The sequence below is a fragment of the Durio zibethinus genome, chromosome 11, assembly GCF_047325235.1.
Source record: "Durio zibethinus cultivar Kanyao isolate XHJ-2024 chromosome 11, ASM4732523v1, whole genome shotgun sequence".
NCBI lineage: Eukaryota > Viridiplantae > Streptophyta > Magnoliopsida > Malvales > Malvaceae > Durio > Durio zibethinus.
Window position 1 is genome coordinate 7,190,442 of NC_143172.1, and position 15,722 is coordinate 7,206,163.

The following is a 15,722-nucleotide window of genomic DNA, read 5'->3' on the forward strand; positions in this document are numbered from 1 at the left end:
TAATTTAACATAATTTATATTTACACTATAATATTATATATTTATTTTTATATTTATAAATATAATATAAAAAATAATATATTATATAATTTAATATGAGTCGGATCATACTCTAACCTTGAATATTAGAGACAAGGTAAGGCTCAACTTATTCTTTAAATAAACCTCACTCTTTTCGTTCAATCCATTTAGTTGACTTAATATATTGGCACAAATTCTCCCAAATATGAGACAGACTTCCAAACTTGCAAATTTGTGTACGTAACCCTACTTTTGAACAGCTATTTTAATCACTCTAAATTAAGATTTTTAGACCTCTCTTTCATAAAAGAAAAAAAAAGTAATAATAATAAATGAAAAGTTAATAGATCAAAAATACTTCTGAATTATAATTAAAAATTTATTTAAATTTTTAATATTTTATTACAATCAATCGAGCACTTAATATTTTATTTCAACTCAATTTAAACTCTTAATTGAATAAAATTTAATCATATGATAAACTTGAATCAATCAATTTTGAAATTATAATCAATTGAACTTTTAAAATATTTTAAAGAGAGAAGAGAAGAGAAAAAAAAATTATTTTTTTTAATTTTTACATTTATTAATTACATTACGTAATAAATTTTTATCTATTTTATTGATATCATACGAAATTTTATTTTAGTTGACAAAAAAATTAATGATGTTAATTTTTTATCTAAATAAAAGCTTAATTAGATACAAAAAAATATTAATTGATTATAATAAAAATAAAGATTTAAATAATTTTTTAATTATAATGCATGAATTTTTTAATAAATTTAACCCAAAAAAATGAAAAAAAAAATTTATTGAGCTCTTCCTCTCTACTGAGTTAAAGTGAAGGAAGGCAAGCAACGGGTTTGCATTAGAAGGATAATATTGTGGGTGTGGTCCCTTATCATCATCACTATATTTAATTGTAACTTATAAAGCAAATTAAAACACCCCTTCCCCTATTTGCATGTTTGTTAATTATTCTTACCCAAGTTCCCCTCTCTCTCTCTCAATCGCCCATTTGCGAATCACAATTTGGCTACTCATACTTCATTGGCTACAGCCAAAAACTAAAAGGAATCTAATTTGTGATTTAAAGTTTTTCTTTCTTCTTTTAAGACAAAACCCTTCTATTCAAAAGGTTTTTTTTTTTTTTTTTTCCTTTTTACTTCCTACCGAAAAGGAGGAAGGAAAACAGAATATTATTACGTACGGATATTCCTTGTTCTTGCTTCCCCAAGTATATATTCTCTTCTAGTTTCTTATGTTATTCTGTCTCTTCTTTTTTTTTTTAATAGACAGCTACCTTAAAATAATTGTGGATAGCTATTTTATCGGTGGTTGGATTCTTTTTAACGCGGTTTTGTTATTCTCTTCTCTATTTGTAACAAAAAAAAAAAAAACCTTAAAAAATAATTATTTTCCCATTCATCGTACTCTTTATATTACTATTGTAAATCATCAAAATTCAAGATTATAATGGTTTAACTCTTACAAATCATTATGTTTTTGTGCCTTGGTTTCTATTTTCAGTTCGTTTAAGCCAATTCATTGAATTTATAATTACTTACTTTTACTATTACACTTCCTAAAAATGGTTATGTCTGTACGAAATTTTAATGGTGATTGGATTGACCTTCTTTTTTCTTCTCATGAAATATAAAAATTATCAGCACAAAAACTAATATCAAATAATTATTTATAAATTATTTATATTTATCACCACGTGTCTTACAAGTTAATACTTATTTTTTATTTATATTTAAATAATATATTAATATATAATTGTATATTGTAAATATTTAAAAATAATAAAATGCATATTAATAAATAAAATTTTTATTTCTCAAAAATAATAATAAAGCTTTTTATCTAACACATTTTAATTTGATAAAAAAAAAGGGTAATTTGAGTTAAAAAATCAAGCACCAATCACTTGAATCAAATCTTCGAGTATTTTTATTTTTATTTTTTGAAATAAATGACACTTAAACATTTGATTTAGTATCACTCATTAAAAAAAAAAATTGTTTTGAATAAAAATAGTATCAGTTTTTATATACCGTATCACTTGTCAAATGAAAATTTTAAATTTCGTAAACAAAATTAAAATATTATCACATGTTTCATTATTTATTATATAATTTATTAATATTTTTAAAAAAGATATCATCTTGACATGATAATTCTCTAACTTTATTAGTAAAGTTTAAAAGTAGGTATTATAACATTAAATTTTTTTTATAAAGATAACTTTCATTAAAAATCAACAAAAGAAAATCAACAATTTTGTAATTTACTAATAAAATATTATATTTTTAATTTTAGTAAATAGATTCCATTATTGATAATTTTAAATAAAATTAAATGTCATGAATGACCCATAAATTATAATAAAGTGATTGATGTGATATTTAAATTTAAAAAATTTTTAATATGATATCTTAATTATAAATTTATTAATTAATATAATATTTAAAATATTATTTATCCATTAATCATATTAATCAATAAATTTATAATATTTAAATATCACATTAAAAATTTTATTATAATTTAAAAATGATCTATGATATTAACATTTTTAAATATAAATTCAAATACATAAATAAATAAATAAAATAAGTACGTAATATCATGTGCCAATGAGGGACCGGTCACGTGCTCTGCCACATTGGTGGTATGACGCAAGAGGCACTCTTGATGTAAAAACAAGTGTCCAGCCATATTGCCTAGCGGGGAATGATGGGGCAGCCGCCCCAATCAAAGCGTTTCAGCACTTGACATTTGATGAAGCCACGTCATTCAAGTTTTATAATTTAACTGGTTACTTGTTTAGGCAGTTAATTGTCAGATAATTATTTTTTTATCGTGAAATTTAATTTGGAGTTTGTGAAAATCAAAATACTCTTATCTAAATCAGTTTTTTTTTTTAAATACCATCATTTTTTTAAATTACAGTTTTTTGGAATGCTTTAAATTTAACACTTTTTTCATAATTAGTTTTATATCTTTATTACATAGAAAATTAAATATATTAATATTAACACCATTTTGTTCATTAATTTTTTTTGAAAATTTGTAAAGAAATTTATTTTGCAAATTCAATATTTTTAATATATTTAATTAATTAAAGTAAGAAATTAAGCACAATCCACCCAAGTACATACTTTAAAAAAGTAGACAAAACTTGTTAAATTAAACTTAAAAATAAATGAGTTACTAAATTAAGTATAAAAAAAGAAACCATGAAAATATATAAAAATATTTTTTCCTTTGCCATAAGAAATTAAAAAAAAATACTTTTCTGCTATCACTCAAACTTTATAAACATTTAAAAAGTAAAAAAGTATAATAGCTTTATCTAAGGGTTACGTTACTTGCTAGAATCATAGGATTGTCTTGACTTAAGATCAAGTTTTGAATAGTATTTTTAAAAACTTAAATATATTAAAATATTAATATAATATATTTTATTAATAGTTAATTTTAATTAAAAACATATTAAAATATTAATACAGAAATATTTTATTAATATTTATAAATTAATTTAATAGGAATTGTCCTGCAAATTAAAGATTACCAAGTTAGTAAAAAAATAGAGAAAATCTTATAAATAAAAACCATATAGGATAAAAGCATACCTCAAAAATATATCCATATATAAAATGTGTTGGCCTATAAAAAATGGTAATTATATGCTACCAAGAAATTATAGTTTTGTTACCTTGTATTTATTTAAATAGTAAAGGTTGAATCTAAAAAATATATTTTAAATTGAAATGGAAATAAAAGCAGAAGTCTATCTCTACATTTTTTTTTTTTTTTTGGATTAAAGCGCTATGTGGAGTGTTGCCGTGGGCAGCGAAATACATGTTTTGTCCTTTTCTTCTCGCAATTAGATTTTTTTATCTTGTTTCCACGTGAAGATACGCGACTTGCATTAGCAAATAACCGGTTTGGAATTATAAAAATTGCATAAAATGGCTTCGTCGATTGTGAAGTGGTGAAGCGCGGTGTTTGGGATGACTGTCCCTGGAGTTCTCCATTGCCTCAAAGATTCCTTATTAGCAACTTTGTAATGTGGAAACAGCGCACACCTTATCATTACCTTCTTTGAAAATGACTAACGTAAACGGCGGGGAAGAAAAAGAAAACTCGGTACTTTTTAGTTTTTATTCACTCAGTTCCGCCGAATCAGTCACCGTTAAAAATGCAAAGATTCCCAGCACAAACTGAGCGAAGCAAAGCATCCCATTAAGAAAGAAAAAGGATCCAACCAAAATTTAACGGTGCAGGATCCCTCATGAAAGAAGTTTGCACAAAATGCAAGCAACAGAGGAACAACTTCTTTATTTATTTATTTATTTATTATTTTTTATGCGGGTGGGGGGGCCCACCAAATCACAGACAACGTGCCACGTTATGATTGGCCAATGGCCAGGGGAGGTGGACCAGTCTCTCCATGAGGGTGCATGCAGCGTGCCAAACAATTGCTTTTGCATTGAATTCTCATTTTCCATAACGAAAAGAGAGGCCCAGGCGGTGAGCCATGTCGTGACTGTTTGAGTGGGATTCCAAGGAGGGATAAGGATTTTTGTGGATCGGCGGACCCCGCCCTATGTTGCTATCCTCCACCACCCCTCTAAAATTCCCATTTTCACACCCGCCGCGCCAAGAGAGTGGCTCACGACGACGTTTGCAAGGATGCGTACTGCAAATGCTGCAGCCTCCAAATTTTACGAATTGTAACGTGGAAACACGCAAACATCACGCTCCTCACCATTGCGTGAATTGCACACAATATAATGCGCAAATAAATGCAAAGTTCGTAGCAATCCAAACTGTAGTAGTAGTATTATTTTTTTGTTCTTATTAAAATATCTTGCTTCATTTAATTTAACTTATATATTATATTTAAAATTCAGTGGGCACTCAATGATGAATCAAATGTTGCGTTCTCAATATGGAGTAGGGTACAACCTAATGTACCCAAACGAAAACTAGGGTAGTACCCAAATTCATTTATTAAATTAAAATGTATTGAATCTAGAGACAGAGGAATAAGAAAAAGACACCTGCCATGCACCTAAAATTTCCTTTAATTGGTGGTATCAAATATAAATTCAACATTTGCCAAATTATATTTAATTAGAATGAACTATTTATCGTGGAAAAGAAAAATCAAAATTTATTGATATTGATATGACTTTTCATGTAATGCATTCACAAATATTCATAAAAGTTAATAAAAATACTTTAATAAAATGATAAAATAAAAATTCATTTAATTTTAATGAAATTTTTTCTCATTTCGACCATCAAATACAGTAATAACTCATCCTAAAATCATGGATTGAAAAACTTCAAATTTTAATACCCGTTTTTTAAAAAATCAAAGAAATTCGATCCCACTGAAAGACGTTCAAAGACAATATTCCCAAGAGCGAAGTGTGGGGGTGATTTACACGCTCATGAAGAGTGCGTGATGATTCCCAATCCTTTTCGCTAAGGAGTATCCAATTAGATTTCGAGTATAAAGTGAACAAGACAGAGCGTGTAGGATAATTTGGGAAGCATAGGAAGCATCGTCCTTACAATTGCCACATTGCTATGGCCCCCCTTTTGACATTTTCACAAAGTCAAAGAAAAAGCAAAACCCACGAACCCCAAAAGAAAGAAAGAAAAAAAAAAAAAAGAAAATCCACTATTTTTTTTCCCTCCCCTTTTCCAAAATGGAATACACATTTTTTATTCTCGCAAGTATAAATAATTAACAATTATCAGTGCACCATCATTCCTCTCTCTTCTTACTCTGTCTAATTGTCTTATGCTCTTTTTTCTCCTTTTCTCTATTATTTTTTTTCTTTCTTTCACACCCGAAAGAAAGTCAGCGCCGTCCTGCCTTCTCTGCCTGCGTTTCCTTTCGCCCAATTTGCTTAAGAAAACGCTGAGTTGAGATTAGGTGTTTGAAAGTTTCTAGCTTGATTTGGGCTGCTGAAAAAATGGCTGAGGACTGGGATCTTTATGCAGTGGTGAGGAGTTGTACGTCTGCAGCCGCCAATACCACCACCACAGCAAGCAATAATGAGAATAGTAGCAGCTGGAATGAGAACCCTTACCCTTTGGCTTGCTTGGCTTCTTTGACGTTTGAGGAAGAAGATGACCCGTTTTCATTTCCTAATCTTTCACAGCTTAGGAAAAGTGTTTCTTTGCAAGATTCTTACAAGCCCTTTTTGCCATACGCCTACCCCACCACCATCAGCACTAATCTAGGTATAGATCCCAGCTCTTCAAGTTCTGTTCCTGGAGGATCTAGTGGCCAACATCATCAGCAGGAACAACCCACCAGCAGCAGCATCGGGATTAGCTCTCCATTGACTCTCACCTCCGCTCCTATTTTTGCTTTTGGTCAATCTGGAAACCAGCAACAACCACACCATGTACAGGAACAACCACAATCGCAGCAACAAATTAATCCATTACACCGACAGCAGCAGCTGCAACAACGGATTCAACCGCAGCAAGTTCAAAGGCCTACTGCTGTCCTTCCTTTACGGAACCTGCAATCCTTGGCTCCAAGATCAAGAAAGAGGTAAACGGCCGGGTATTGTTTGTTTGTGTTAATTTTTCTGGTTAAAAGATTGAAACTTTGCAGAACTTCCTTAGCTAAAAGTTGCCCATTTTTTCTCGTTTTGCAGGAAGAACCAGCAGAAGAGAACCGTATGCCATGTAACAGCAGATAATTTGTCATCAGATCCGTGGGCATGGCGTAAATACGGACAGAAGCCCATCAAAGGCTCTCCCTATCCAAGGTTAATTAATTCATTTCCGTACCCTTCAATGTTAATTTCTTTCGTTACTTTTCCTTTTCCTTTTTAATATTATCAAAATCCTACTATTATATATGCCAAACATAGTCTAACGATGAATTTTGGTTTCCTTCAGAAACTACTACAGGTGCAGCAGCTCAAAAGGGTGCTCAGCCAGAAAACAAGTGGAGCGTAGCAATTTGGATCCCAACATCTTTATTGTTAGCTACACAGGCGACCACACCCACCCTAGGCCCACTCACCGGAACTCTCTCGCTGGCAGTACTCGAAACAAGCTATCAACCAATCAAAAGGCCGCAAGCAAAGATTCTGCCCCGGAAACCTTGCCCAGTACTACTGTTTCTTGCTCCTCTCCTCGCTCCGCCACAAGCCTCTCTCCCACAACCCCACTTTCAGCTCCTGAAGACGCCGCCGCCGACGTGCACAATAGGGGTGATAATGGAGGTGAAGAAGAAAGCGTTGACATGACTCTTGAAACGGCTCCGGATGGAGAAAGCGATGAAGATGATCTTCTGATCCCCAACGTGCATGTAGATGAAGATCTCTTCAAGGGATTGGAAGAACTCGTTGGAAGTGATGGGACCGGCAGTACTAGTAGTGGATTAGGACGACCCAGCCCGGCCTTTGGTGATAGCTTCTCTTCTTGGGGTACCGGTAACTCCACCGGAGCCACCGCTGGTGGTGGCTGCTAGACTGATTTCATTTTTATTGTTGTTATTATTAGTATTATTTTTTTGTATACTACGTAGTATAAAATTTTTTTGATTGGATACAGAGAAATAGGAAGACTCCAAGTTTATGTAACTTAATATTTCCCTTTTATTACCTCTCTCCAAAAGATAAATACAGAAGAGAAAGCATATTTTCCACACCTATCAATTTCGTTTATGTAACATCATAAGAAATATTCTGTTCATGCAGTTTTATTTTAAGGTCAAACGTCATTACTAGAAGTTACATCCAAGTGATGTTATATATTCTAATTCCGCTACAATGATGATATATACTCTCCTTTTTTTTTTTCTTAGGAAATACTCTTATATATGATTATAAACCATAGATAATCCAATTTGTTGAGTTTGATCGATCAGCATATGATTTTGGACCAATTGATAGGCTATGTTACTTGGATTTGGTGGGGTGTTAGATTTGAGTATATATTCATAACAAATATATTCATTTCTTAAAAGTTATATATATATATATATATATTTGAATGGGTTGAATTTTCATATTCATATAATCATATATATATATGTTTATATATGTATTTGACACAAATATTTCAATTAAAATGAAAAGTTTGAAAGCAACATAATGATAGGCACGATCAGAAAATCTCATCTCAGTAATTAGGTTCTAATTGCATGGTCGAAGCCAGCTTTGATCCAGTACACGTTGGGAAAGAACCTAGTTATTGCCTGCTTTTTGCTTAATTACAATAAAATAGACCAAGGGACATTATAATTATCACTAATCATCACAATAATTAATTGTAAAAGCTATTTTTTTAGGAATCCATACATTCTGTTTGATAGAACAATATATACCATCCTTTCAAGATAATAATGCCCCTGAATAATCTCCCAAAACCAGGAATGATTTTGGATACGACAAGTCATTTAAATTAAGAAGACTTCATATTTTAATATGTCTTATAATCATACTTTATATATATATATATATATGATGACGATGATACTGGTTTTTATTGATGATTATTTTTAATGTTTCAATAAGCAATTTTCCTTAAAAAACTTAACAACATAAAAACAATATAGATCGGTGATTATTCAATATTGTAAACTTTTACAGTGAGTGTCGTTTTATTGACGAAACCCCTAAAAATTAAGTAATTTTGACGTCATCCAAATGAACCTAACACTGAAGAATTACGACAACAATTCTAATAACACAGCTAGCAGCCTCCTTGACTATTATATAATTAGCATATCGTTGTATCCTCTGAATGCGATTTTCTAGTATTTATTTAGGATTATTAAATTGTAACTAAAAAAAAAGAATCCAGGATTATTAAATTGGCAGTGAAGATGTAAAAGGACAGTTGTGGGAACCGCAAAAGAAAGGGTTTCATCATTCGGGAGTTCAGACCGTGAAACCGTGAAACCTTGTCAACCCGTTGGGTGGGAATGGGATGCCTTTATCACGAGACAAAAGGCAAGATCCCTTTCCTGTCGGTTCACACAATGGACTTTGCTAGTGGGTTCCAAGGTCAACTAAATTTTATTTATATATACAAGAATTGGTCAAACTTATTTTATTTACTTCCTATAATAAACAAAGTAGTATTTGGGTTTGTTTTTATGAAAAAAAAAGTTATAACTTTAGAATAAAAAGGAATTATAAATATTTATATTTATATTTTATATTTATTAAATATTATTTTTTAAAAAATAATTATATGAATCAATTCAAATCAAATAAATAATGTTCATAATATATGTCAGAGTTTATAATTATTGAATTTTTAGGATCCTAGAAATTGTATATGATGGTAATATGAGGTGAGATAGCTCAAAGAATCTAATGATGTAAAAGATGGGGCTGCAAGTTGTTAGGCCAATCTTATCTTAATCAAGTTATTTGATGGAAGAATGTGACTAACGGCAGTCTTTGCCCTTATAGCAACCCTATGGGTTAAGGTCATCTTCTTTCTCCAATATAAAATGGGGACATATCAAAATTTTTTTTTTTTTAAAGACTGGGCATGAATCATGACGTAAGAACTTGGTCTTAGTTTTCCTCCTACATCTAATATTATTTATTCAGAGTTAGCAATATTTAGATCTTATTTATATTAATTTTTTAAAGTTTTAGAGATTTAAGTTTTAAGGATGTATTTGGTATATAATATTATGATAAAATATGATAAGATAATATTATGAATAAGATAAAATAAATAACGTTATTCTATCTTGTATTTTATATATGTAAGGAATAAAATAAGATAATATTTATTGATTAAAATTATCATTCTTCAAAATATGTAAAACTTAAATTATTAATGCAATTTTTAAGAATATAATAGGAAATATAAATTTACTCTTATGGATTAAAAATAATACTTTTCACTTTAAGGAGGATTAAATTATCTTATACTAAGAGGGTAATTAATCCTTCTAACAATTTTACCCCTTTCTTTATACATAAATTAAATATAATATAGGATGATTGTTATCTTATCTCATATATCCATCATCTTATGCACCAAACATGATTTAAATGTATTATAATTTTATAATGAATTTATCTAGTTAGTTATTTGTTAGTTTTGATGATTATATTGTTTGTTTGATTTAATTTATTCATTTTTTTATATGTTAATTAGTTATAATTATATTATTTTTGTATTAATAATGTTTGTACCGAGCTCCAACCTCAAGGTGTTCTTAAAAAAATAAAAGAGAAAGACGATTAGAGGCAAATGAGGGTGTGTTCCTTGTGTTTGCACTTCGACGCACAAGTCAAAAAGAGTGAGATAAAAAAGGAAGTAGGAATGAGAGAAATGAAGTTGAATGAAATTGCCTTAATAGTGCCTGGACCTTCATATTTATAGGTAAGTTGTAGGGGACCACTAAGGGACAATAAGGATAGTGCTGAGTTGATGTGGCATTGAGCATGTCAGACTGACTTGACATGTCAGGGTAGCACAAATGACAAAAATACCCTTGGTTTTTTGCTGAAGGCTTCTAACACTCTATCCTCAACATTCTATCCCTTGGTTGTTTGCTGAAAGCTTCTAACCTTTTTGACCATCAAATGCCCTTAACACTCTATCCTCCCACCAAGTAGTCTGAGTGTCAGATTATTGAATGTATGATCGACACCCTTAGTGTAGGGCAAATTGGCAAAAGGAGATGACCTGAAAGTTTGATTCTTCGAAACTTCTGAATGTATGATTGACGCCCTTAGTGTAAGGCAGATTGGTAAAAAAAGATGATCTGAAAGTTTGATTCTTCGAAATCGAAGTTATAGAAATAGGTCAATCTTAAGGGATGACCAGCCTTGAACCATGGTCTAACCTTGTAATTATCTGATCTCGTGTGTGCATCTTAGGTTGAGTATATAGTCGACTTAAAGGTTATCGAAATGATAATTGCTCAGAATGATTCGAGGTTAGTGCTCGAGTTCATTTAGTCATTGTGAGACTTGTATTTTATTTCAAAAGCTTGGATTTGAGCCTCTACTTTAAACTTTAATGGTGAACCAGGCTCTCGATTTACCTCGAAGAGTTATTTGATTTAACCAGTCAAATAAAAAGTTCGTCCAATTAGGCCAGTCTAACAATATTAAATAAGGAGAAAGGCAGTCTAAGTAGAAAATTTTAAAAAAGAAAGATGAAAAGACATATTCCCATTTTTACTCCAACACATGGTATAACATATGCCATTTATTTGATATGCAACGCGTCTATATAAAGAGCTATTGGGGCTTCAGTTTTCTATCTTTTTATTTTTTGGCTCTTAATCTGATCTGAACTTTTCAATCTCAAAAGCTTTTTGGCCTTTAGAGTTTTTTCACTCTTTCTTCAGTACGTATTCTTAACCATGTCTTTTAGTATGAGTTATAGGAAGGTCGAAAGTTATCAAATAAAACCTAAGAAAGGTCAACGTGGGCAAGACGATAATGATTTGATTTTATCATTCATTGGGAACCATAGTTATGAAAAAATGACCTTCTGATTTAATTCAATGTCTAAGGAAGGGCAATGGTGAAACAAAAAAATGCTCGCAAGGGGAATGGGTCTTGAGCATAGAGGAACTATGTGCTCAGATAGACTTCAACCTATAAAATCCACCACTTTTCTCTATTTTTCAAGTCCATCAATATTTTATGGCTGACCATATTTCATTTTTTATTGTTCCCCTTTCTGGGGTTTGGTCACATCAATTTTTTTTTGCTTTTACTCTTCTTCAATCAATGCTCTCATTGTTACTTTAATTTTACGCTAGCCAATTCTTGTTGAGATCTTTTCCTTTCCTAAGGAGTCTCTACCTTATCCCTTTTCTCTCAGAGTTGAGTTACTTTCAGCCACAGTTCCACCTCAGAATCTTGATTTTTTTATGAGTTAGAGTTTTTTTATGATGAATATTCTAAAAAAAAAAGTTTCAAAGAGAAACAAAAAAAAGGAATACCTCGATCGAAGAAAGTGGTGATAATGAAAAGAGTACTGTAAAGTAAGATGAACTAGCTGAAATTCTTGTATATATTCTTTATGACCTCAATGTGTCCCTAAGGACGTGATAGCTAACTAAAAGGTAAGGTAAATCTTAAAAACTATCTTAACATTTATTCAAGTCATCACGTCCGTGCTCTGGCTGTGACTTTCTTTTTTCCCAAAAAAAAGGTATAGTATAATAATACTAAACTCTTTAGATCAGATCACTAATAAACTGGAGCCACATTAGCTCTATGTGTATTGAAATTTCTTCATGGCCGGTATGAAGTTTTCACTTCATCTTTTATTTATTTTAATTTTTAATTCTTACAATTTGATTACCACTCAACTCATTTCTAACTCTATACGGTACACAGTTACCTTCATCATTCTTTATCAATATTTAAATATTTTTCCCTCTATTTAAATATTTTTTTTAAAAAAAAATTACTTGTAGGTGGTATAACATAATAGCTTAGTCCAATAAAAAATTAGTTGTCGATTGCCTGAGCTAAATAAAAAATTAAAAGTTGCTTTTCTTTTACCTTGAGAGGCAAAAAATAAATAACAATGGTGAGTATAAGGTTGAGGTTCTTCTCAAGGTTGAGACTTGAGAAATAAAAAGTACGTTGGTGCTGTCATAAATGTATCGGTAGCTTTTTTCGTCATAGATTTATTAGATCAAAATAAAATTTTAGAATACACTTATAGAGGGAGGTCATCATTAATGCCCACAAGCTGACCTTCTCATAAGTAATAAACGAGATGAAGTATTAGGGTAAGTTTAAGGTAACCTCATAGAATTTTATTTTAGCTTGATTTTTTTAATTTTACAGAGATGGTTAGCAATGACAATTTGGACTTCGGGTTGTACTAGTATGCCTTCAAGCTCAAAAAGGGGCAAAAAAATTCAGCTCAAAGTCCCATCTCTCGAGGGAGACAAAGTCATTAATACCTTACTACATCACTCTCCGTAGCTCAAAAAACAAAAGCTAAGACTGGCCTAGATTTATCTTCAATGTCAATATCAACACCTCTTTCTTCTTCTCTTTTTGCCAAAAAATCATAAATAGAGGTCTCATCTTTTACCCTCGAGAATCTTAAGGCTAGGCTATCAAGGCCTAACTCAGAGAAAATCTTTACCAATTTTAAGTACACTTTTGCTAATGACCTAATCACCAACCTAACCATGGTAAAAAAATTCAGCAAAGTCATGATTCCTTATCTTGGTAAAATTGATTGACTTTAACTCGATTTTATCAGTATTTTTTATTTTGTTAAGTTTGAGGTCATTCTATGTAGTTCAACAAAAATTCTCCCTCAACCCTTGGATAACACTAGTGAAGCCCTATACCATGCTTACCTCGTGATAGCCCACCTACTGAAGGTTGAAAAAAATATGGCTATTTTAGCTTAGGAGCACAAAAAGAGCTCACAAAAAAGAAGTTGGGTAAAAAAAAATTGATGACCTGATAGTAAAGCTAGAGGTCGTCCTAATTGACAAAGTCTTAATTGACTTAATGAGGGAACAAGCTAAGCTTAAACTCAATGATGCTCAAGTTGAGATAGTTAAGTTGAGGTCCAAGCTCGAGGGCAAGAAAAAAAGAAAGGAAAACCTGAAGAAGAAGGTCGTAGAAAAGTTTAAGACTTCTAATGAATGCCTCTAAATGAATGAGGAGTTTTTTAAAAAAAATGTGCTCGGTGCTTTCTAGCTAGCCAAGGATAATGTGCAGTTTAAATTTTTCATCCTCAACCTCGACCTCTCTGATATTGATATGAACAATATCATATCAAAGTCTCATCCAAATCAACTTGAAAAGGATAAAAAAAAAAGAAAAATAAGATGATGATGAGGCCTTGAAGATGAGCTGGAGATAACTCTGGGGTTTGAGTATGAGGTTAAAAGGCTAAGAAAGGTGAGGTCGACGCTGTTGCTTTTGCTAATAAGGATACTGCTCCTACTATTGCTCCTATCGATGTTGTTGATGCATAATTCTTTTAACTTTTTATTTTTGATTTTTGTAAATTTTTGTTAATGTAAGAGGTCAGTTTTTTGTAATGATCTTATATAAGGATGATCTGCTGACATCATTTATTGGTAATTTTATAACAATTAATCAATACAACTTTTTATTTAGATTAGTGTAAACTTCAGCTCAACTCAGCTTTATTATTGTAATTTTTTCTTTATTCATGCAAGTTTAAGCATGGTTAATCAAAAAAATTTTAACTTGATTAATTGAACTGAGGATTTTTGTAATTCATTGGATTAAATTAACTTAAAAAATTCATCAAAGTTTTAGGTTAGATTTGGTTAGATCAGTAGGTGTAAGCTCATTGGACATAATTTGATTTCTGTATTCAAGTACAAAATATAAGTATAAGCTTAGTATACTAATAATAGACCTTTAAATTATCTGCATTCCATGTCTTTGGGATGATGTCACCATTTAGGTCCTGTAGTTTGTAAGTCGTGTCATGAACGACCTTTTTAACAACATATGATCATTTTCAAGTTAGGGTTAATTTGTCACCTTGGTCATCTATTTCTAAAGCTTCTACTTTTTTAAGTATCAGGTCACCCTTCCCGATATGCTTACATTAGATCTTTTTATGATAATAATTGGCCATTTTTTATTGATAAATTACTATTCATGTTAAGGCTATGTCCCTCTATTCTTTGATGAGGTCGAGGTTAACCCTAAGCATTTCTTCATTTTTCTCTTCTGACTCTAATTTAACTTTTAAGCTTAAAAGGTCAATCTTAACATGTATCACAGCCTCTGTTCTAAATGCCAAATGGAATGAGGTTTCACCAGTCTGTATCTTCATGGTTATCATTAGGGCTTATAGTATCTTTGGTAGCTTGTCGGCTTACTTTCCCTTTACTGCATCGAGTTTCTTATTTAGAGCCTATAATATTATTTTATTCGTAGCTTCAGCCTACTTGTTGGACTGAATGTGGGCAACTGACGTAAACCTGAGGTTGATGTAAAAGTTTGAACACCATTCTTTGAACTTCGAGTTTTCAAATTGTTTGCCATTGTCCGTTATTATAGATAGAGGTAAACCAAATTTACAAACTATATTTTTTCATACAAATTTCTTAATCTAGGCCTTTATAGTGGTAGCCAAGGTCTTGGCTTCAGGTCATTTCATGAAGTAATCTACCGTTACTAAGATGAAACTTTTTTTACTTATGATTAAGGTGAAAGATCCAAGGACATCTATTTTTCATTGCATGAAAGACACAGACTGATGATAGAAGTAAGCTCGATAGAGGGAAAATGTTGTACATAAGCGAATCTCTGATATTTGTTTAATCTATTTACTAGTTCGATTGCATCTCTTCTTATGGTGGGCCAATAATAGCTTTGCGTAAACACTTTGTAGGCCAATGGTCTAGGTTCGAGGTGATTTTCACATATTCCTTCATGAATTTCTCGTAGGATGTAGTTTATTTTTTTTTCATCGACACATCTTAAGTAAGGTAGGCTGAAAATTTTTTTGTATAATTTTTTTTAATCATTGTGTATTGATGGGCCTTTCTTATCAAGCCTTAGCTTGAATTCTTTCCTTAGGTAGTGCTCTTGTGGTCAAGTACACTTTGATTGGCATTATCCAGGTTTTTTTTCTTAGTGATCTGTCCTATAAACTTATCTTTAGTACTTTTATATGTCAACTCTTCT

General features: G+C 31.1%; 1 protein-coding gene across 1 annotated transcript; it reads left to right on the forward strand.

Annotated features, from left to right (window-relative positions):
* Window positions 1-5,817: 5,817 nt before the first annotated feature.
* On the forward strand, window positions 5,818-7,725 carry WRKY27 (WRKY DNA-binding protein 27). Its single transcript, XM_022881807.2, has 3 exons — window positions 5,818-6,616; window positions 6,723-6,836; window positions 6,970-7,725. Exons 1-3 carry the CDS (start codon window positions 6,027-6,029, stop codon window positions 7,544-7,546), a joined length of 1,281 nt encoding a protein of 426 aa, XP_022737542.2. The 5' UTR covers window positions 5,818-6,026; the 3' UTR covers window positions 7,547-7,725.
* Window positions 7,726-15,722: the final 7,997 nt, after the last annotated feature.

Excerpts from the sequence above, each read along its gene's own strand:
- WRKY27 (XM_022881807.2), top strand. The coding sequence starts at position 6,027 with ATGGCTGAGGACTGGGATCTTTATGCAGTGGTGAGGAGTTGTACGTCT. Across the intron at positions 6,617-6,722 it reads GCTCCAAGATCAAGAAAGAG|GAAGAACCAGCAGAAGAGAA; the intron begins GTAAACGGCCGG and ends CTCGTTTTGCAG. Across the intron at positions 6,837-6,969 it reads AAAGGCTCTCCCTATCCAAG|AAACTACTACAGGTGCAGCA; the intron begins GTTAATTAATTC and ends GGTTTCCTTCAG.